Source organism: Pinus tabuliformis, chromosome X (assembly GCF_031772625.1).
Source record: "Pinus tabuliformis cultivar Carrire ecotype Pingquan chromosome X, CPIR1, whole genome shotgun sequence".
NCBI classification, from domain to species: Eukaryota; Viridiplantae; Streptophyta; class Pinopsida; order Pinales; family Pinaceae; genus Pinus; species Pinus tabuliformis.
Window position 1 is genome coordinate 1,247,871,990 of NC_142308.1, and position 15,330 is coordinate 1,247,887,319.

The 15,330-nt window shown below is 37.2% G+C and overlaps 1 protein-coding gene across 1 annotated transcript in view; it reads left to right on the top strand.

The window, feature by feature from the left end:
* LOC149144496 (pre-mRNA cleavage factor Im 25 kDa subunit 2-like) overlaps window positions 1-6,703 on the top strand; it is a 58,321-nt gene extending 51,618 nt beyond the window's left edge. The window contains exons 6-8 of the mRNA XM_089446560.1: window positions 5,881-5,967; window positions 6,047-6,157; window positions 6,299-6,703. Of these exons, the coding sequence (XP_089302686.1) occupies window positions 5,881-5,967; window positions 6,047-6,157; window positions 6,299-6,364 (264 nt within the window). The 3' untranslated portion in view covers window positions 6,365-6,703. The remainder of the gene's footprint in view (window positions 1-5,880; window positions 5,968-6,046; window positions 6,158-6,298) is intronic.
* Window positions 6,704-15,330: the final 8,627 nt, after the last annotated feature.

Genomic DNA, 15,330 nt, shown 5'->3' on the forward strand with positions numbered 1-15,330 from the left:
CTGCAAGCTTCCAAGTGAGGAATAAGGATGCAAAGAAACCAAAAGAAAGAAGGAAAGGCATAACAAAAAAAAGAAGATACTTATCTAATGAATGAGAGCCGAAAAAATTGTCTTTCTGCCACAGAATCGAAGTATTGCAAAGCTACTACAGGGTCGAGATGGAGTAGCGAAGTTGCAAGGTCAAGTTTGTGATGGAACAATGAAGTTGCAATCTGTAATGGAGCAATAAAGTTGCAGGGCTTAGTCTGTAATAGAACAGCGAAATCGTAGAACTGAGGGAGACCTTGTTGACTTGTTTCTAAGGAGCAGACTTGTGTTGACTTGGGAAGTTTGACTTATCTTCATAAGAGGTTGACTTGATGGATGGAGGGGGGTCTTGGTCAAGGTCTTGGTTTGCTCATTTGACTTGGTTCTACTAGTAGAAGAGTTTGAATGGGTTTTCCCCTGGCTTGGAGCCTATCTCTGGTGTCCTATTGTTGCATTTGTGATCTTCTTGTTTGGCATTTGTCTTGATGATGAAAAGAACATAACAATACTGATGAAGAACTAATATAATCACAATAACTTGTCAAAGTATAAGAGGAATCAAGTTAAGAGAAATCAAACTATATGCTTCCCTAGATTTCTCAACAATTATTGTTTCTGGATTTTTGACTTCTGTGGTTAATTTCTGTTGAGTTGTATTTCAGAGTATCCACAGTAATAATCATACTTTGTCGACGTTGAGATCTTTTTTGTAATTGCTTAATGATGAATGTAAACTCAAGAAGGATTAAATTAAGGAATCATTAGAAGTAATTATCAGTATAGAATTGAAAAATCAACATGGTATCAAAGCATGGGTAAAAGAGCAGCCTTGAATCTTGACTAAGTTAAACTGTTTGAAGTCGTCCTCTAGGGCTTGTTCTCTCACACAATTTGAAGATTATCCTAATGAAAAGAAGCCCTAGTCCAGACTCTGCTTGCAATTGAAAGGACGAAATATGCTCCAAAGGAGGCCAAGATTTGTCTGTGTTTTTAGCCAAGGTTATTTGTGTATATGAAGAGGGCCAAAGCCCAAGGTTCAGGACCGAAATCCATCTCTTAGTAGGCCGAAAGCCCTTAGGACTAGGCCACAACATGTTTGAGGAAGGACGTAGACAAAAGGAGGTCGAGAGACCTCAGAGGGCGATAAAAAAAAGTCGAAAGGCCTAGGAAATTCCTTGAATTGAAATCCTTAGAATATAAAGAGTGTCAACTAAGTTGCAGACCAAGTTGAAAGGAAAGTGTCAAAGTTTGAGAACTACATTGTATGAGTAAAGAAGGGGTCCTTATAAAAGAATTGGAGGACAGTTATGAAATTGAATACTATAGAATGTTAGTAGTTGCAGTTTGAGCCTGGGATGACAAAGAAATTAAGCTTGCTATTGGATGACTCTAAGAGAAGACTTGAAATGTTAAGTGACTAGCTTGATAAGTTGGATTGGTGTATAAAGTTGAACAAGTTTGGAAAGGGAGAGTTTTTTTTTCAAAAGGGTGTATCTGTCTACGAAATTTGTATGCAAGGAGTGGCTTGCAACAAAAGAACATTAGACACACTAAATAGTCCACTACACAAGTTTCTGATTGTAAACAACAGTATGGCAGCTCAAACTATTCTTATGATGTATATAATGGAATGTTTTGGTCAAATTCTTTGCAAGCTTTGGATAAAATTGAAGACTAATGTGACCTGGAATCAATCTAGTTCATATACAAGAACAAACTGAACTCGTTGATGATATGAGATACATGTTCTGATTCGCAGAAACAGTTGGGGTCTATGTATAGTAGTCCAAATTACAGAGGACCTCAAAAATAGAAAGAGTTGGACCTGGAATATCTGAAGCAGAAAAAGATTGTCAGATGGACAACATGGAAAGTAAGGTAGTAAAGTGAGGCAAAGAAGACCTAGAAGAGAAATTGAAAGTTACAACTTGTATTGAAGTCCTAAGGATTTGTAAAATCCTTGAACAAGACCTATTGACTTAGTTGTAGGACTAAAGAATGCAGGGCCATCAAATTACTTTCTTGCAGGTCGAAAGTTGTGTCTTTTATGATTTTATTATTTTAAGATTCACTTGACCAGAGATCAGAATATGTAGCTTGGTACAAGAACTAGAAGTAGGGTTTGTAAACCCTATAATGTTAAGAAGTCTTGAATGAGAAAGCCCTAGGGTTTGTTGATAAAACCTAGACGTAGATTGAAGATTCAACTAAATGAAGAAACCCTAGCTCATGCAAGGAAATTGAATGAAGAAACCCTAGTTCATGCAAGGAAGTTGAATGAAGAAACTCTAGTTCGTGTAAGGAAGAAAAGGCAAGGTGCATTAGTAGTTGGTGATGAGGACAAGGAATGATGAGTCTACAGATGGATGATCAAGAGGGAGTTGACAAATTCCCTACAATCCTCAAATCAAAAGATAAGTACTTTATATCTTTCTTCCCTAATTATTATTGTTTTACTATTATTTCGCCTCTTGTCTTTGTTTCTTTTGTTGGGTCATAATCATTTCTTCCATGACCTCCTAATGAGGGTTCCAGGTACATCGTAAAGGCTGCTAAGTCTTTGGTAGTATGAAAGCATTGGGAAGAACAAACCAAACTTTGTGGCAAGAGGATTCTCCCAGGATCAATGATTTGTGCTCAAGAGGGAAAAATTGTATTGACATCTAGAATCATGTCTAATGACCAGAAGAGATTCTAGTTCAGAGAGAGCAAGCATGCTAGCAAATTTGAAGAACGCCAGCATGAAGAATGATGTGGAGACCTAAGAAGAAGTCAGTAATGACCTCCAAGTAGATCTACAAGATCAAGCATGCAATTGATGGCAACATAAAGAAGTACAAAGTGAGATTCAATGATTCTTCTAGAAAGAGGGAGAGGACTATGAAGAGACATTTGATCCAGTTGTTAGGTACACTTATATTAAAATTATTATCTCTATTGCTTTGGAAATTGCATCAGGTGGATGTGGAGACCGCTTTTCCTCAATGGAGTAATTGAGGAAGAAGAAGTGTACATAAAGCTACCTCAAGGCTTTGAGGAGCATAAGGACTCATGTGATAGAGAAAGCAACAGTGGCAGAAGAAGCAACCAGGATTTCCACAGCAAGATCTATTTTAGTGTCAGAGGGAGCACCCAGTCAGTGTGACCGAAAAGCAGTCATGGTAATGAAATGTATCTATTCCATATTTTTCCACTATAATGAAATTCTATTTAAGTCTTTTTTTATTTGTTGTAGATATTTGGTGGTGAAATTACAATGTAATAGCACCATTTTATGAAAATTTGCCATTCGAGTTCTCAGCCAGGGACATATATGTGAGGGAAATTGGAGTTTGTTTGGAAAAATACACTCAAAGAAGCACAATAGATTAGAACTTCAACTAAGAAATTACAATTATTATAATTTATGACCCTACCCTCACAACTCATTCAATTTATTATGGCCCTCTTACAGATTGGATTTCCCACATCTTAATCATTTGGTATATATTTACTAGTCTCCAATTGTGGATGAGGCAGCTAGAGAAAATACCTAATGTGGATGTCATTTCCTTGGACAATATTAATATATTGTCTAATTGGAGGGTGAAGTACGAGGTACCTATTCTTGGGAAGGAACTTGCGTGGTTAGAGGAGCAATACCGACAGGTGTAGGGGGCAAGGAAGGATTAGCAAGCTTAGAGGAGCCCTTTGACATCATGGAGGGTGATGTGGCAACATCAGCCTCAGCTTCTACACAAATTGATATAGCTACACCCACTAGTTGATGTCAGACAAATGATGTGGGACTTTCTAGTGGCAAGTGAGCCACGACCTTTACTTGTATTAGGGGAAGAGGGGTTTGATGCTAGATAGCTAGCTGCTAGATTTGTCATTGTAGATGACCTATGATGATGAGATACATTTATTTATTTGATGTTTTTGTACTAATTATTCACTTTTGAGTTCTTGATTGGTCAGATATCAGGGTTTTGGATTCAGTGTCGACTTTCTTTGATGTTTTATTATTTATATTTTATTTGGCATCCACTACATTAAATATATTGGTGTTTTTTTCCATATTTACATGCCAATGTGTTTATTTGATGTTGTCATTGGTTTATATGTTTATAAATTTGAAAAACATGAATTTATTTTGTATTTTTTAATGCTTGTTGCAGCTTGCTTATTTCTTGCCTTGATGTTGCCAAGAAGTTGTATTCCAAATCCTTGCCGATTTTTTTCCAATTCCAATTTTTTCAGCAATGATTAGGATGACTAGGTTGTTATGATAGATGCAAAGACCACAAGCAGCAATGGCAACACAATGGGTTTCCTCCTTAAATGTGAACTAAAAAAAACCTTCTGTCAAGTTAGGTGATTGTACAGAGCTAGCTATGTGGCTCCTAGAGTTCCTTAACCCAAGCCTTAATGATGGACTTGGATGGTATTCAGCCAAAAAAATATACAGGCAATGTGTGCAGGTCGAGATTAACACATATACCAACAGTCAACATATTCATCCAGAGAATAGGGATTCATTGAGAGGAATTTCAATACCTTGTGGAAAATTTTAGGGATGAATTTCCTCGGTGCCTTTGGTGGAACCATGATTATCGTTCACCTCCTCTTTGAATAACTAGAGTTCTGGAATATTAGTACTAGTGAACTCAACATTGGGTCGAGGGATTGTCATATTAAACCCTCCTCACACCTTATGGAAGGGAGGAAAGGCCACCTTGAGCCACCTCACTACAAGGCTGTGAGAGAAGTGAACTAAGGCAATAGCGATGGGAAATTAAGGAAACCAGTACAAGGTCATCAATGCTCTGAGCTTCATGTATGAAGAATTCTGGCAGAGCTCCCTTCGTCTATTTCTCGGCTACAGTACATTTCAACAACAATATTCTTCAAAAAAAAATGCTTAAGTTGTGAACAAAATGAACATTGACTCTCAACAATAAATATGTACTATTGAGTAAATCAGAGGCGCGCAATTCTCCCATCTTCATTTTTTCCTCTTATGTGCTTATATTATGTTTGCTTTGCAGATACACAGTATTTTGAATTTCATCACGCAATCTATTATCTATATAATGGTGAAAATGAAGCAAAAAAGCAGCCATACAGTAGTCAAAAGAAACATAAAACACAATCACCAAGCTTTCTGTTTGATTGCCACCTTTCAATCACTTGGCTTACAACTTTGTTTCTTATTCTCTTTCACAGAGGTTTGTCAGTACTTTGTCAGTTCAATTAAGAAAAATAGTACTCTTAGTTTGAACATCACTGTCTGTATCGCGAGGATGAACCAAGTGCCTAAGTCCACAACAGGGCTTCACTAATTCATCTTGTTATTTCGATTTTACATGGCTGAACCATCTTACATATGTTTTCCCTAATTTAATAGGGGTTAGGTGCATAATGTGATGAATTTAACATAGATAATAGCTTAGATTCACAAGTTATAACATGTTTTCTGTATCTTTAGTGTCTTGATGCTAAAATTAATATTTTCCACAACACTTCTTTGGTCTTTCAGTGCTCTTATAGCCTGCGGGGAAGAGATGTCCATGTCACATGTAACGCAAACTAACTAAAATAAAAATAAAAGGAAAAGATGATGTCTAAGTTTGCACCTGGGTTTTTTAAGACATAAAACCTAAGTTTACACCAAGTTTGCAGTTGGTACTTAATAAATCCAAGGTTTAGATAGATCTATGTTAACTCTAAAATTTGGAACTTCTCAAGTGTACTATGTTATGTTATGCTTAGTAATCAGCATGTTTATTTTTAACAGATATTTTCTATTATTTTTATGACCTTTGGATAGCTGGACCTATTCAACTGCTAGGCATTGGCTGCTTTTTGCAGATTGGAGAGTGTGTTGGAGTGTGGTGGAGGCCCAATTTTGAGACTTTGATGTATCCATATTGTCCACCGCATATCAATAAACCAAAGGTACAAAGAGGATTGTTAATCAGCTCGATTGTAACCTAAATATGGAACTTTCTGCTGAATATTATATCTTTTCTTGCAGGAATGCAAGAAGATATATGTTGTTCATTTATCTGAAAACCAATGCTTTGAAGTACCCAAGAACTTGAAAATTCTTGCTGTTCCATTGTTCGAACTCTTTGATAATGTTGAGGTAAATTTGCAAACATGCAAAACCTTTTAAAATTGCATTTTATTTGGATTTTGCACTGTTCTTTGTTTTGTATCTTCAATCGATATGCTTGCTGACATAATGCACATCAATGATCTTCTAATGGTGCAAACTTGAATGCAGAAATATGGTCCAGAAATCTCAAGTATTCCACAGCAGCTCTCCAGGTTTTCTTTCGATCTAGTGTAAAAATGAGTTGTTTCATTTGAACGATCAAAAAGTGTCTCGACAGAAGAGACTGTAGAAAGTATAACAGAAAGCTTCAAAAAGAATTGTGCTGTATAAAGCATGATGATATCATGGAAGAGTGTGAGTGGAGAGTTAATGGTTCTCTGTGGACAACTTTATATGGAAACAAGTATCATATTGATAAAAGGGAAAAACTGGCCCACGGAGGCCTTATTACATTGGCACTAGTATATTTTTGCAGTGATGTTGCCATGCTTTGTATGTAATAAGATGTGTAATTTGCATTCAACTGTAATTTTGTTTTTGAAAATAATGAGTTATGCTCAATTTGGAGAACCATAGTAAGCAAACTAAATTATGCATGTATCTTATTATCTTCTCAAGTAGAACATTTTAACTTTACCTATTTGCAGTAACAGCATGAATTGTAGGAAAGTGCCTGTCCAATAAAAACTGTCTGTGGGCTCCGAGTCTTGCTAGAGCTTGAGGTTAGATATTGAATCTTGGTCATCGCAGTAATGCTTTGGAGAGGATAAGAAAATGTGAAACTAAGAAACTTGAAGAACTATAATTATATCACTCTCAATATTTATCTAGTGCAACCTAAGTCAGCCATCACATCCATGGGATTGGAATATTTGTTCTTTGAATGAGACAGAAGGTGACAAGGTTTTCTTTAAAACATTGCATAATATTGCAAGATTACGATGCACAATATGTTGTAGCACCATGTAAAATGTAAACATGGAAAATAGTTGAGGTTAGAAACATGAAAATGACTCTCTTAATAAAATTGGAAGACTGCAAAGCATATAAAATTTGTTTTTACAAGAGGTGTTCGTTGATATTTAGAAACATCTGGTGGAAACAGCCTCACGTGACCATTTTCAAGATACGTAAATTTTTTGGTTCCAAAATACTCTTACAAAATACATTGAGATGCTTTTAGATCTCTAATTTTGTTGGAGATGTTTCTACCTTTCTCGAAAATATACATGAGAAAAATAGTTTAATATCAGTGGCTGATAAAACACTATATCTTGATTATATGGTTGTCTTGAGGAAGTCTAGTGATTGTGTGTATTATTGACATATAGCACATCAGTTGGGTGTAGCTCAAGTGGTAGAGAGGGGAAGTTGTTATTCTCCCCATGCAGTTTAAATCCCACTTATAACATGTTCACTTCTTGTGAGTCAATTGTTAGTTGGGGCTCCCTCATTCTCACCTGCAGGCTGAAGGGTGAAAGCATGGCAACGTGGAAAAAAATTAGTGACACAAAACACACATTTCCACAAAGTCAAATTGACCACGTATTCAAATTTTCCCCCAACATCGCAAAGAAGAATATCATCTAAATCACACCAGAACCCATAGGCCAACTCTTAGTTCTTAAAACAAGGTAAAGGACAACTTTGATAAATTGTGTTGCTAATCCTTTTTGCAAGAAACTGTTTAGAAGATTATGAAACATCCAATGTTTCGAGTGGACTGTTACACCTCTTTCAGCTGAGGTAATCTAGAAATTTTCAGCACACCATTTATAAGCCTAAATGTGTGCGAGTAATAACCCTATAAGGCCATGTGGGTGTGTTTAGTAAAGTGCCTCCTAGATCTCGATGGTGGACAATTATGGTTGGTTTTTTTAGCTTCATCTTCATGGTGCTTGTTTTTATGGCAATGTGACATGCCCTTGGTGGGTGGTATCGCCGTGCTTTGTTGGACATCTTTTATGTCTTTGGGTGATATGTGGGCATCATGGAGGTGGACCTACTAGGACCCATGATTTATGGGAGTACTTGTTCTTTACCCTAGTGAAGGTGATTGCTTATTGTACTTTTTCACCCATTTTCCCTTTATTCTAGTGCACCTCTAGACTCATGATTTATGGGAGCACTTGCTGTTCTTTAGCCTTGTAAAGATGACCACCTATTTTGTACTTTTCCCTATTCCAACACACCTCTTTGTTCCCCACATGGATCATCTCCTTGTGTATGCACACCTCTTTGGCCATGGCCATCATTCTTCTTGGTAGCCTCAGTTCACAGTGTGTTTTCTCTCCCGAAGGCAACATCCCACATCCTCCAAAGCAAAGAAGGGTCTGTTGCAACCTCCAAGTCAAGAGAAAGCAGTTGCAAGTCAAAGCGCTCTTAACAACCTCCCGGAAGTGCCTTTTCCAAGTTTAGGGTACCTTTTGGAGGGGATAGCTTCATCTTTGGGGTAGTTGTGAGTTCATGTAAGGTGACCTGGCATGTGTGAAGAGCAACATAGAGGTCAAGGCAAGGAACACTTCAGGGATCAAAAAAGACTCGTTTTAGGTCAAAGACCACACAAAAAGCAAGCAATGGACCAAAAACAAGAGTAGCGTCCATCTTTTTCTAGTCGTTGGAGGTTGTCAAGTTTGAGGAATGTTGAGGCAACTTAGGAGGTCGTTGAGATCTCCAAGCCATTCCAAGGTCAAATGAAGTCAAGGTCAAGCAAGAGGAGCCTAACAACATTATTTCAAACATCACTTCTCCATCAAAGAAGAAAGTTATCCATGCTAGTTGTTGGGAGAGCTCAAGCCACTTTTCAAGCAATGTTTAACTTCCAAATCAAATCATTGGACCTCTTATGTACTAAAAAATTGAAACAAATTCAAGTCAAATTTTCGTGGAACATTGGATTTCTAGGCTAATTCATTCCTCATTTTCTCCAAATTCAACCTCCCTTGATGGGATGTCTTGCCTTTGATGAGGGTTTTAAGCAATGTAATGTGAATTTTTTCAAATTGACCTAGTATCCAAGCATATTATGGATGAAAAATCACCTAACTTTGAGGAGCTAGACAAGGAGAGAAATTAAGAGCGACATCTATAAATATAGGCCTCTCCCTCAGTGAATCATTGTGAATTGTTGAGATCATTCATTAAAATGTGATTTATTTTCATGAAAGTTTTGGTTTTTATCTTGGAGTCTCATTGGTTGATTTCAAATAGTTTTTTAAGGCAATATATGGATAACTAATGTAATGTCCCTTTTATTGTCAAATGGGGTTATCTTAGGTGGTTGGGAGGCAGGAATGGGATCCTCCCCACCTAGATTGAATTCTCATAAGTGGCGTGACAGATGTTTACAGAATATGTATATTCCTCGTATGGAATATATAGTGTTGTACCATTGGAAAAAAAAAGCTAATGTAATGTCCCTTTTAGGAAAATTTCAATGGATTTTGGAACGTTGTATTGTCCCTTTTAGATATGTGCCAAAAATTCACTAAATTCTCGCTTAGACTTTCAAACACTTAAACGCAATCAAGAGAAACATTTTTCCATGGGGAAATTTCGTCAAACATGTTTAGTAGTAAACCCTCATACAACAAAATGCACAATGAAAATCCAAATGAGCAGCAAAAAATAACTCAACCAACTCTTTATTTCTATTAGTCACATAATTACATGTCCATGATGTTGAGAAATCTGGGGCAATATGATTAGGTTTTCTTTTAGCTTGATTTTCTTACTTTGACAAGTTCTTGTGATATTATATTACTTCATGTTGTTATTATAATGTTCCTTCATCATCAAGATAAATGCCAAACAAATGAAGATCACGAACATAAGAAAAGAGCATAAGATGTAGGCACTCAACCAGGAAAAAAACCCCTAAGGAGGGTAAAACCCAGTCAAACACTTCCTTAGTAGATTCAAATCAAAGTGAGACAACCAAGTCCTTTGACACTGACTTTACCCCTCCATCCATCAAGCTAACCAAATAGGGCTACGGTCCTCCTACAATTCAACCTTTGTTCTGCAGTAGTAACTTCATCCTGTGAAGTTTGAATCGTCAACACGTGTGACAAAGGACAAATACTTGGTTCTTCTTTCTTCGTTGGATTTTCCTTCACATTCTTTGTTGTGAATAGGCTCCTCTATGACCTTCACACTTCATGCTTCCTTCTCAAGTTGCATATCCGAGTTCACCCAAATAGGTCGAGTTCACTTGCTATTTGTAGTTGTTTGTCCCTGTACTTTTTGGGCTAACATGAACAATAGGCAGATTGACTTTTAGAAGATGAAGCTAGAGCCGAATTAAAAGAGCTTGAGGCCGACTTGATGGATGGAGGGTTTAACATGACAAAAATAAATAAATTTCTTTGATACAATGAGCCCAAGAAGGGTCTTTTTCATAATAATTTTGACATTGACTTAGTACAAAAACTCTTAGAGCACTCAATGGGTGCTTTGACCTATTGACCATTGACCCAAGCATGAAACCCATGCTTTAATAAGTCAATAGAGAAACATTTTTCTTTCTTTTGACAAATATATTACATCATGACTCAAGTACAATTATGAAAACTGACACTAGTTACATTCTTCAACACTCCCTCTTAACTAGCGAGGTATTCATAATTACATATATACATAGGTACATGGAAGATCTCAAATGATATGTTCTACGAAGAGTCACAACACACGTAGTGCTACAGATTAGATACTTGACCAAGGTATCTAATATGGTGGGACTAAGGTATGTTCCAAGCTTTAGCTCTAACACCAACCCAAGGATCTAGGTGTGTATCCAAGATCGGAGCTCCAAGACCAACGTCACCCTCCCTCCTTCGGGATCTAGACATCATCATAGGGTAGCCAGATGTCCTCCCAGGCATCTTGTTGATCCAAGATGCTCCATCTCTCCTTATCAATAAAACCAAATATATCCACCAATCCAAGCATGCTTCAAACATTCAACCTGCTTATGGAAACCAAATATATCCACCAATCCAAGCATGCTTCAAACATTCAACCTGCTTATGGAGAGAGCTTGCACAATCACAACCCCACTCAATAATAAAATTTCAATATATATATGCATATATGTTTAGCACAAACCTTTGGGGTCTTTATTTATTTTGATGTTGCTTAAATCATCATCATATTATCCAAATACATCTTGTTGTAAGCTTCCTTCTTCAATTTTCTAGTAGCACCAAACTCAACCTCAACACTTTTCATTGTAACCAAGTTTTGTTTGCAACTTCATCAATCATGAACAATTTGTTTGCAGTGCTTTAGCTATTCTTTGATCTCAATCATCCTTATGATATTTATATCTTGTTAACTCGAAGACATTAACTTATCAACCAAGCTCCCTCTCAAATAGGGAAAAATACACTTTTCCTTTATCCAAGTTTCTTCTTAACTAGGGAATAAGTTCATCAACAATTTTTATTCTTTCAGCCACACAGACTCTTTCTTTTGCATCATCATTACATCAGAGAACTTCAATCTTTCAAAGCTTTGTTCCTTTAGGAACATCATCCTTTCTATGGCAACAAGATCGTCTATTCATTTTTAATGTCATCAGCTCCCTCTTTCCATCATGCTCATTATTATTATGAACATCTTCAACATCTTGAAGATTATGTACCTACAAATCTTTAACAACAAGTACAACCAAGTACAAATATGTAGAAGAATGAAGTCAACTATATCAAAATCATGTCATTACAATGGAAGCATCAAAATAATCAAGCTTTAGACTTCAAATACCTAAACCTAGTTAGGTTCATAGTCAACAAAGGCTACATCTTTTATATTTTGGACTTTAATAACTTGCGAGGGTTTTTGTCATAAACCCTAGATTTCATCAATGAAAGGATATCAACAATCAAGTTAGCATATTAGCATTTCATATCTAGGGGTTCATTCTTATATCAATCTCTTACTAGGGTTTTTAATTATAAACCCTGGATACACACATCTAACTTCAAAAATTAGATATACAACAATTTGATTATACTATCATTTCAATTATGTGGAAGCTCATACACCCAGGGTTTCATTCCTAGGAATGACTATTGCAAGGGTTTTGACATAAACCCAAATTCACCAAACCCTAAAATCTAGGGTTTTATTATTTAACTTAGATATTATTGACAAACCCTAAAAGGCTAGGGTTTCATAAACCATAAACATCAAGAGTAGAATTTTATTTCTATACTTTATCAACAAACCCTAAGTAGACTAAGGGTTTCATTGTCAACATACCCTAAGCATCAAGAGGCTAGGGATTTATAGTGAACCCTAAAGGTTAGGATTTCACAAAAAATGATCAAACAAGAGAGTATGATAAGGGTAGATTCAATCTAATGATTAATCACCCTAGCGAGAATCCTTATGATTCAAAACCCTAAACATAAGAAAGTTAGTAATACAAGACAAATTTCAAAATGATCATATCTTTTAATGAAGAGGTTTAGCTACAAAATCTTATGATCTTAGACATACCTTAAGTTGCTATTTTTACAAACCTTGTAGGCTTTCCTTGAAGTGCCCCCTCTAAATTTAGCCACAATCTTTATACCTACAATACTTATTGACAAATACAACCAAGCAAAATACGTGATATCAAAAGCATGATGTCAATTCAACAATCTAGGGTTTCCATGGAACAATGGAGGATGGAATCCTAGGGTTTCCAAGTACAAACCCTAGATCTAGTAAGAATCAAATTATCATCTTCATCAATCATCACTAGGGTTTACTATACACCCTAGACTACCTACAAACCCTAGAAATCAAGGGTTAGGGTTTCTATGAGGGAACAAGCAAGTTAGGGTTAGGGTTTCCATATGGCTAGGGTTTCTCATGTACCATCTAGGTTTTACAATCCTAGATATTAAAACAATGGAAACTACAAACCCTAGAACCAATTCAACCCTAAAAATATGTTAGATTCTTAACAAAATAATATACATACTTTACAATTACGTACCTTTGTCCTTCATAACCATGGAGGTTGCTTCAAGGCCTACTACTAGAAGCCATGATCTTCTTATCGTCTTCAAGACTGCCAAATACTTTCTTCTTATAGCAGACATACATTCCTTTGACTTTTATGAGTGACAGCTACAAGACTTCAAGGTGATCTTCTATTACTGCTTTCAGGGAGACTATTCCTTCTCAAAGATCTTCTTCAATTTAAGTCAGGAGCTTGATGTCCTTTCTATCACTGCTACAAGAATGTAGCTTCTTCCATTATTAGATACATGTAGCTTTTCCTTTTGTAGACTAGACCCTAGGTCTAGAACTTCTCACTATTGTATAAGAGAAATGAACTTCTTAAATGTTGCTAATTGTACTTGAGATGACCCTCTGGATAGGGCCTTGTTAGAGACACTAATATATGCTTTTTGAGGTTGACCTTCAACTACTGATCATATATTTGGTGTATACTTTCAAACACTATGGTTATAATTGTGCCTTTAGTGATACTTCTTACGATTTAAAAGAATTGATATATACCCCTTCAAGAAGTTGGCTTCCTTTTACTGTCTAGGCTAGGACTTTTCACAAGACTATTGTAAAGTTTTGTAGATGTTCTATGCTAAGAGCAATTTCACTTTTCTCACAGCAATCATACAAGTAGATAAGCAAAATGCAGATAGAACATATAAGCAGATCTTATAGAAGACAAATCAGAAACAAGAAAAATGTATGTGTTCGTTTCGGCGGTCAGCAGGATGCTTCAACCAGCAAAGTCTCCTTTGGTCAGCCAGCCCAGCATGTGTCACAACAACCCTCTAACCAGCATGTGTCACAACAACCCTCAACGCTGGTCAAACTTCTGCGAAACCCTAGCAGCAGAAACCCTAGCATGTGAGTTGTGTTATCATCAAATTCTCTCCAACTTTACCTGTATATATATCCATCAATGAGGGTGTGTGACACATCTGTTGGGCATGTGAGCCTACATTACAAAACTGGCTGACCTAGCACATATAATTTATTAAGAATAATAAATTCAAAATATAAGTTCCGCTCATCGGATTAAGACTATTTTTATATGGATTTTACACCTCTCGGAAAGAGGAATCCAACAAAAATATTAGCCTCTTAATCTGAGCATCAGAACATGGAGTTTGGACCTAGTTGTCCAAATTTAACAACTATTGTACAAGTTTGATATTTTCTCTTTAGGTGACTATAGATAGCTTGAATACTTCTTAATGTCTTGCTCTTTGTTCTTCAAGATGTACTGTACCATAATATGGATCTTGGCCCTTTCCCAATAAGATTGTGGTTGAACTTATGCTCAAAACTCCTCTTAGGTTGTTGAATCTTTACATGATCCAGATTGGATCCATAAAGATTAATCGGAAGAACCATGGTTGTACCAGGTCGGAACAGACTTCAAAGAATTTAGAACAACGATAAAAAACACCTCTAAAATAGTGGCAGTTAGCAGCCAGCGTGGAACGACGCGGACCTCAGTCAAAGCGCGCTGACCGAGGCCCATGGAGACTGCACGGGAGGTGAAATTAGCCCCTAGGAGGCCCGGATCGAGAAAACCCTCAAAATGGGGGAAGCCCCGAGCACTCAGTCACATGAGAGCCGGGAAAACCGTGGGATAAAAGGCTAAGAGCTAATGGCAGGACCCGCGCTCCAAAAACCGGCAGTATTGATCGGAGGCATCCCTGGGCGGTAAGCAGTTTCGGCGAAAACGGAGCGATTCCACTCAGCCCGACATGTGCCAGGTGGAGGAGAGAGAAAACCACTGCTCATCGCGCGCTAACGGTCGAGCAAGTCAACCGCGCGAAACGAGCGGATGGCATTGGATCTGGGGGCTCCAGATCTAACAGCTGAGATCACGCCCAATGGAAAAGACAGAATTGACGGGGATTAAGCCGCGATATGAAAGAATTTGAAGTCCGAATTGACCGCCACGGTGGCAAATGACTCATTCTGTAACGTAACTGAAGAAACGAACCGACGAGGCAAGCTGGCGTAGTTCGCAGGAGGACAAGTGGTCGCTCCCTGTGAGTCTGATGATGACACCAAGACAACGAACTCCAAGCACAGTTGTAGCAAGCGATCCAACGGAGTGGAAGAGGAATTGAACAACCATGAGCTTGCATGGCTTTAAAGCCATGAACAAAGAACAAAAAACACACCCGGAGAGGAACACCAAAATACAGAAGACG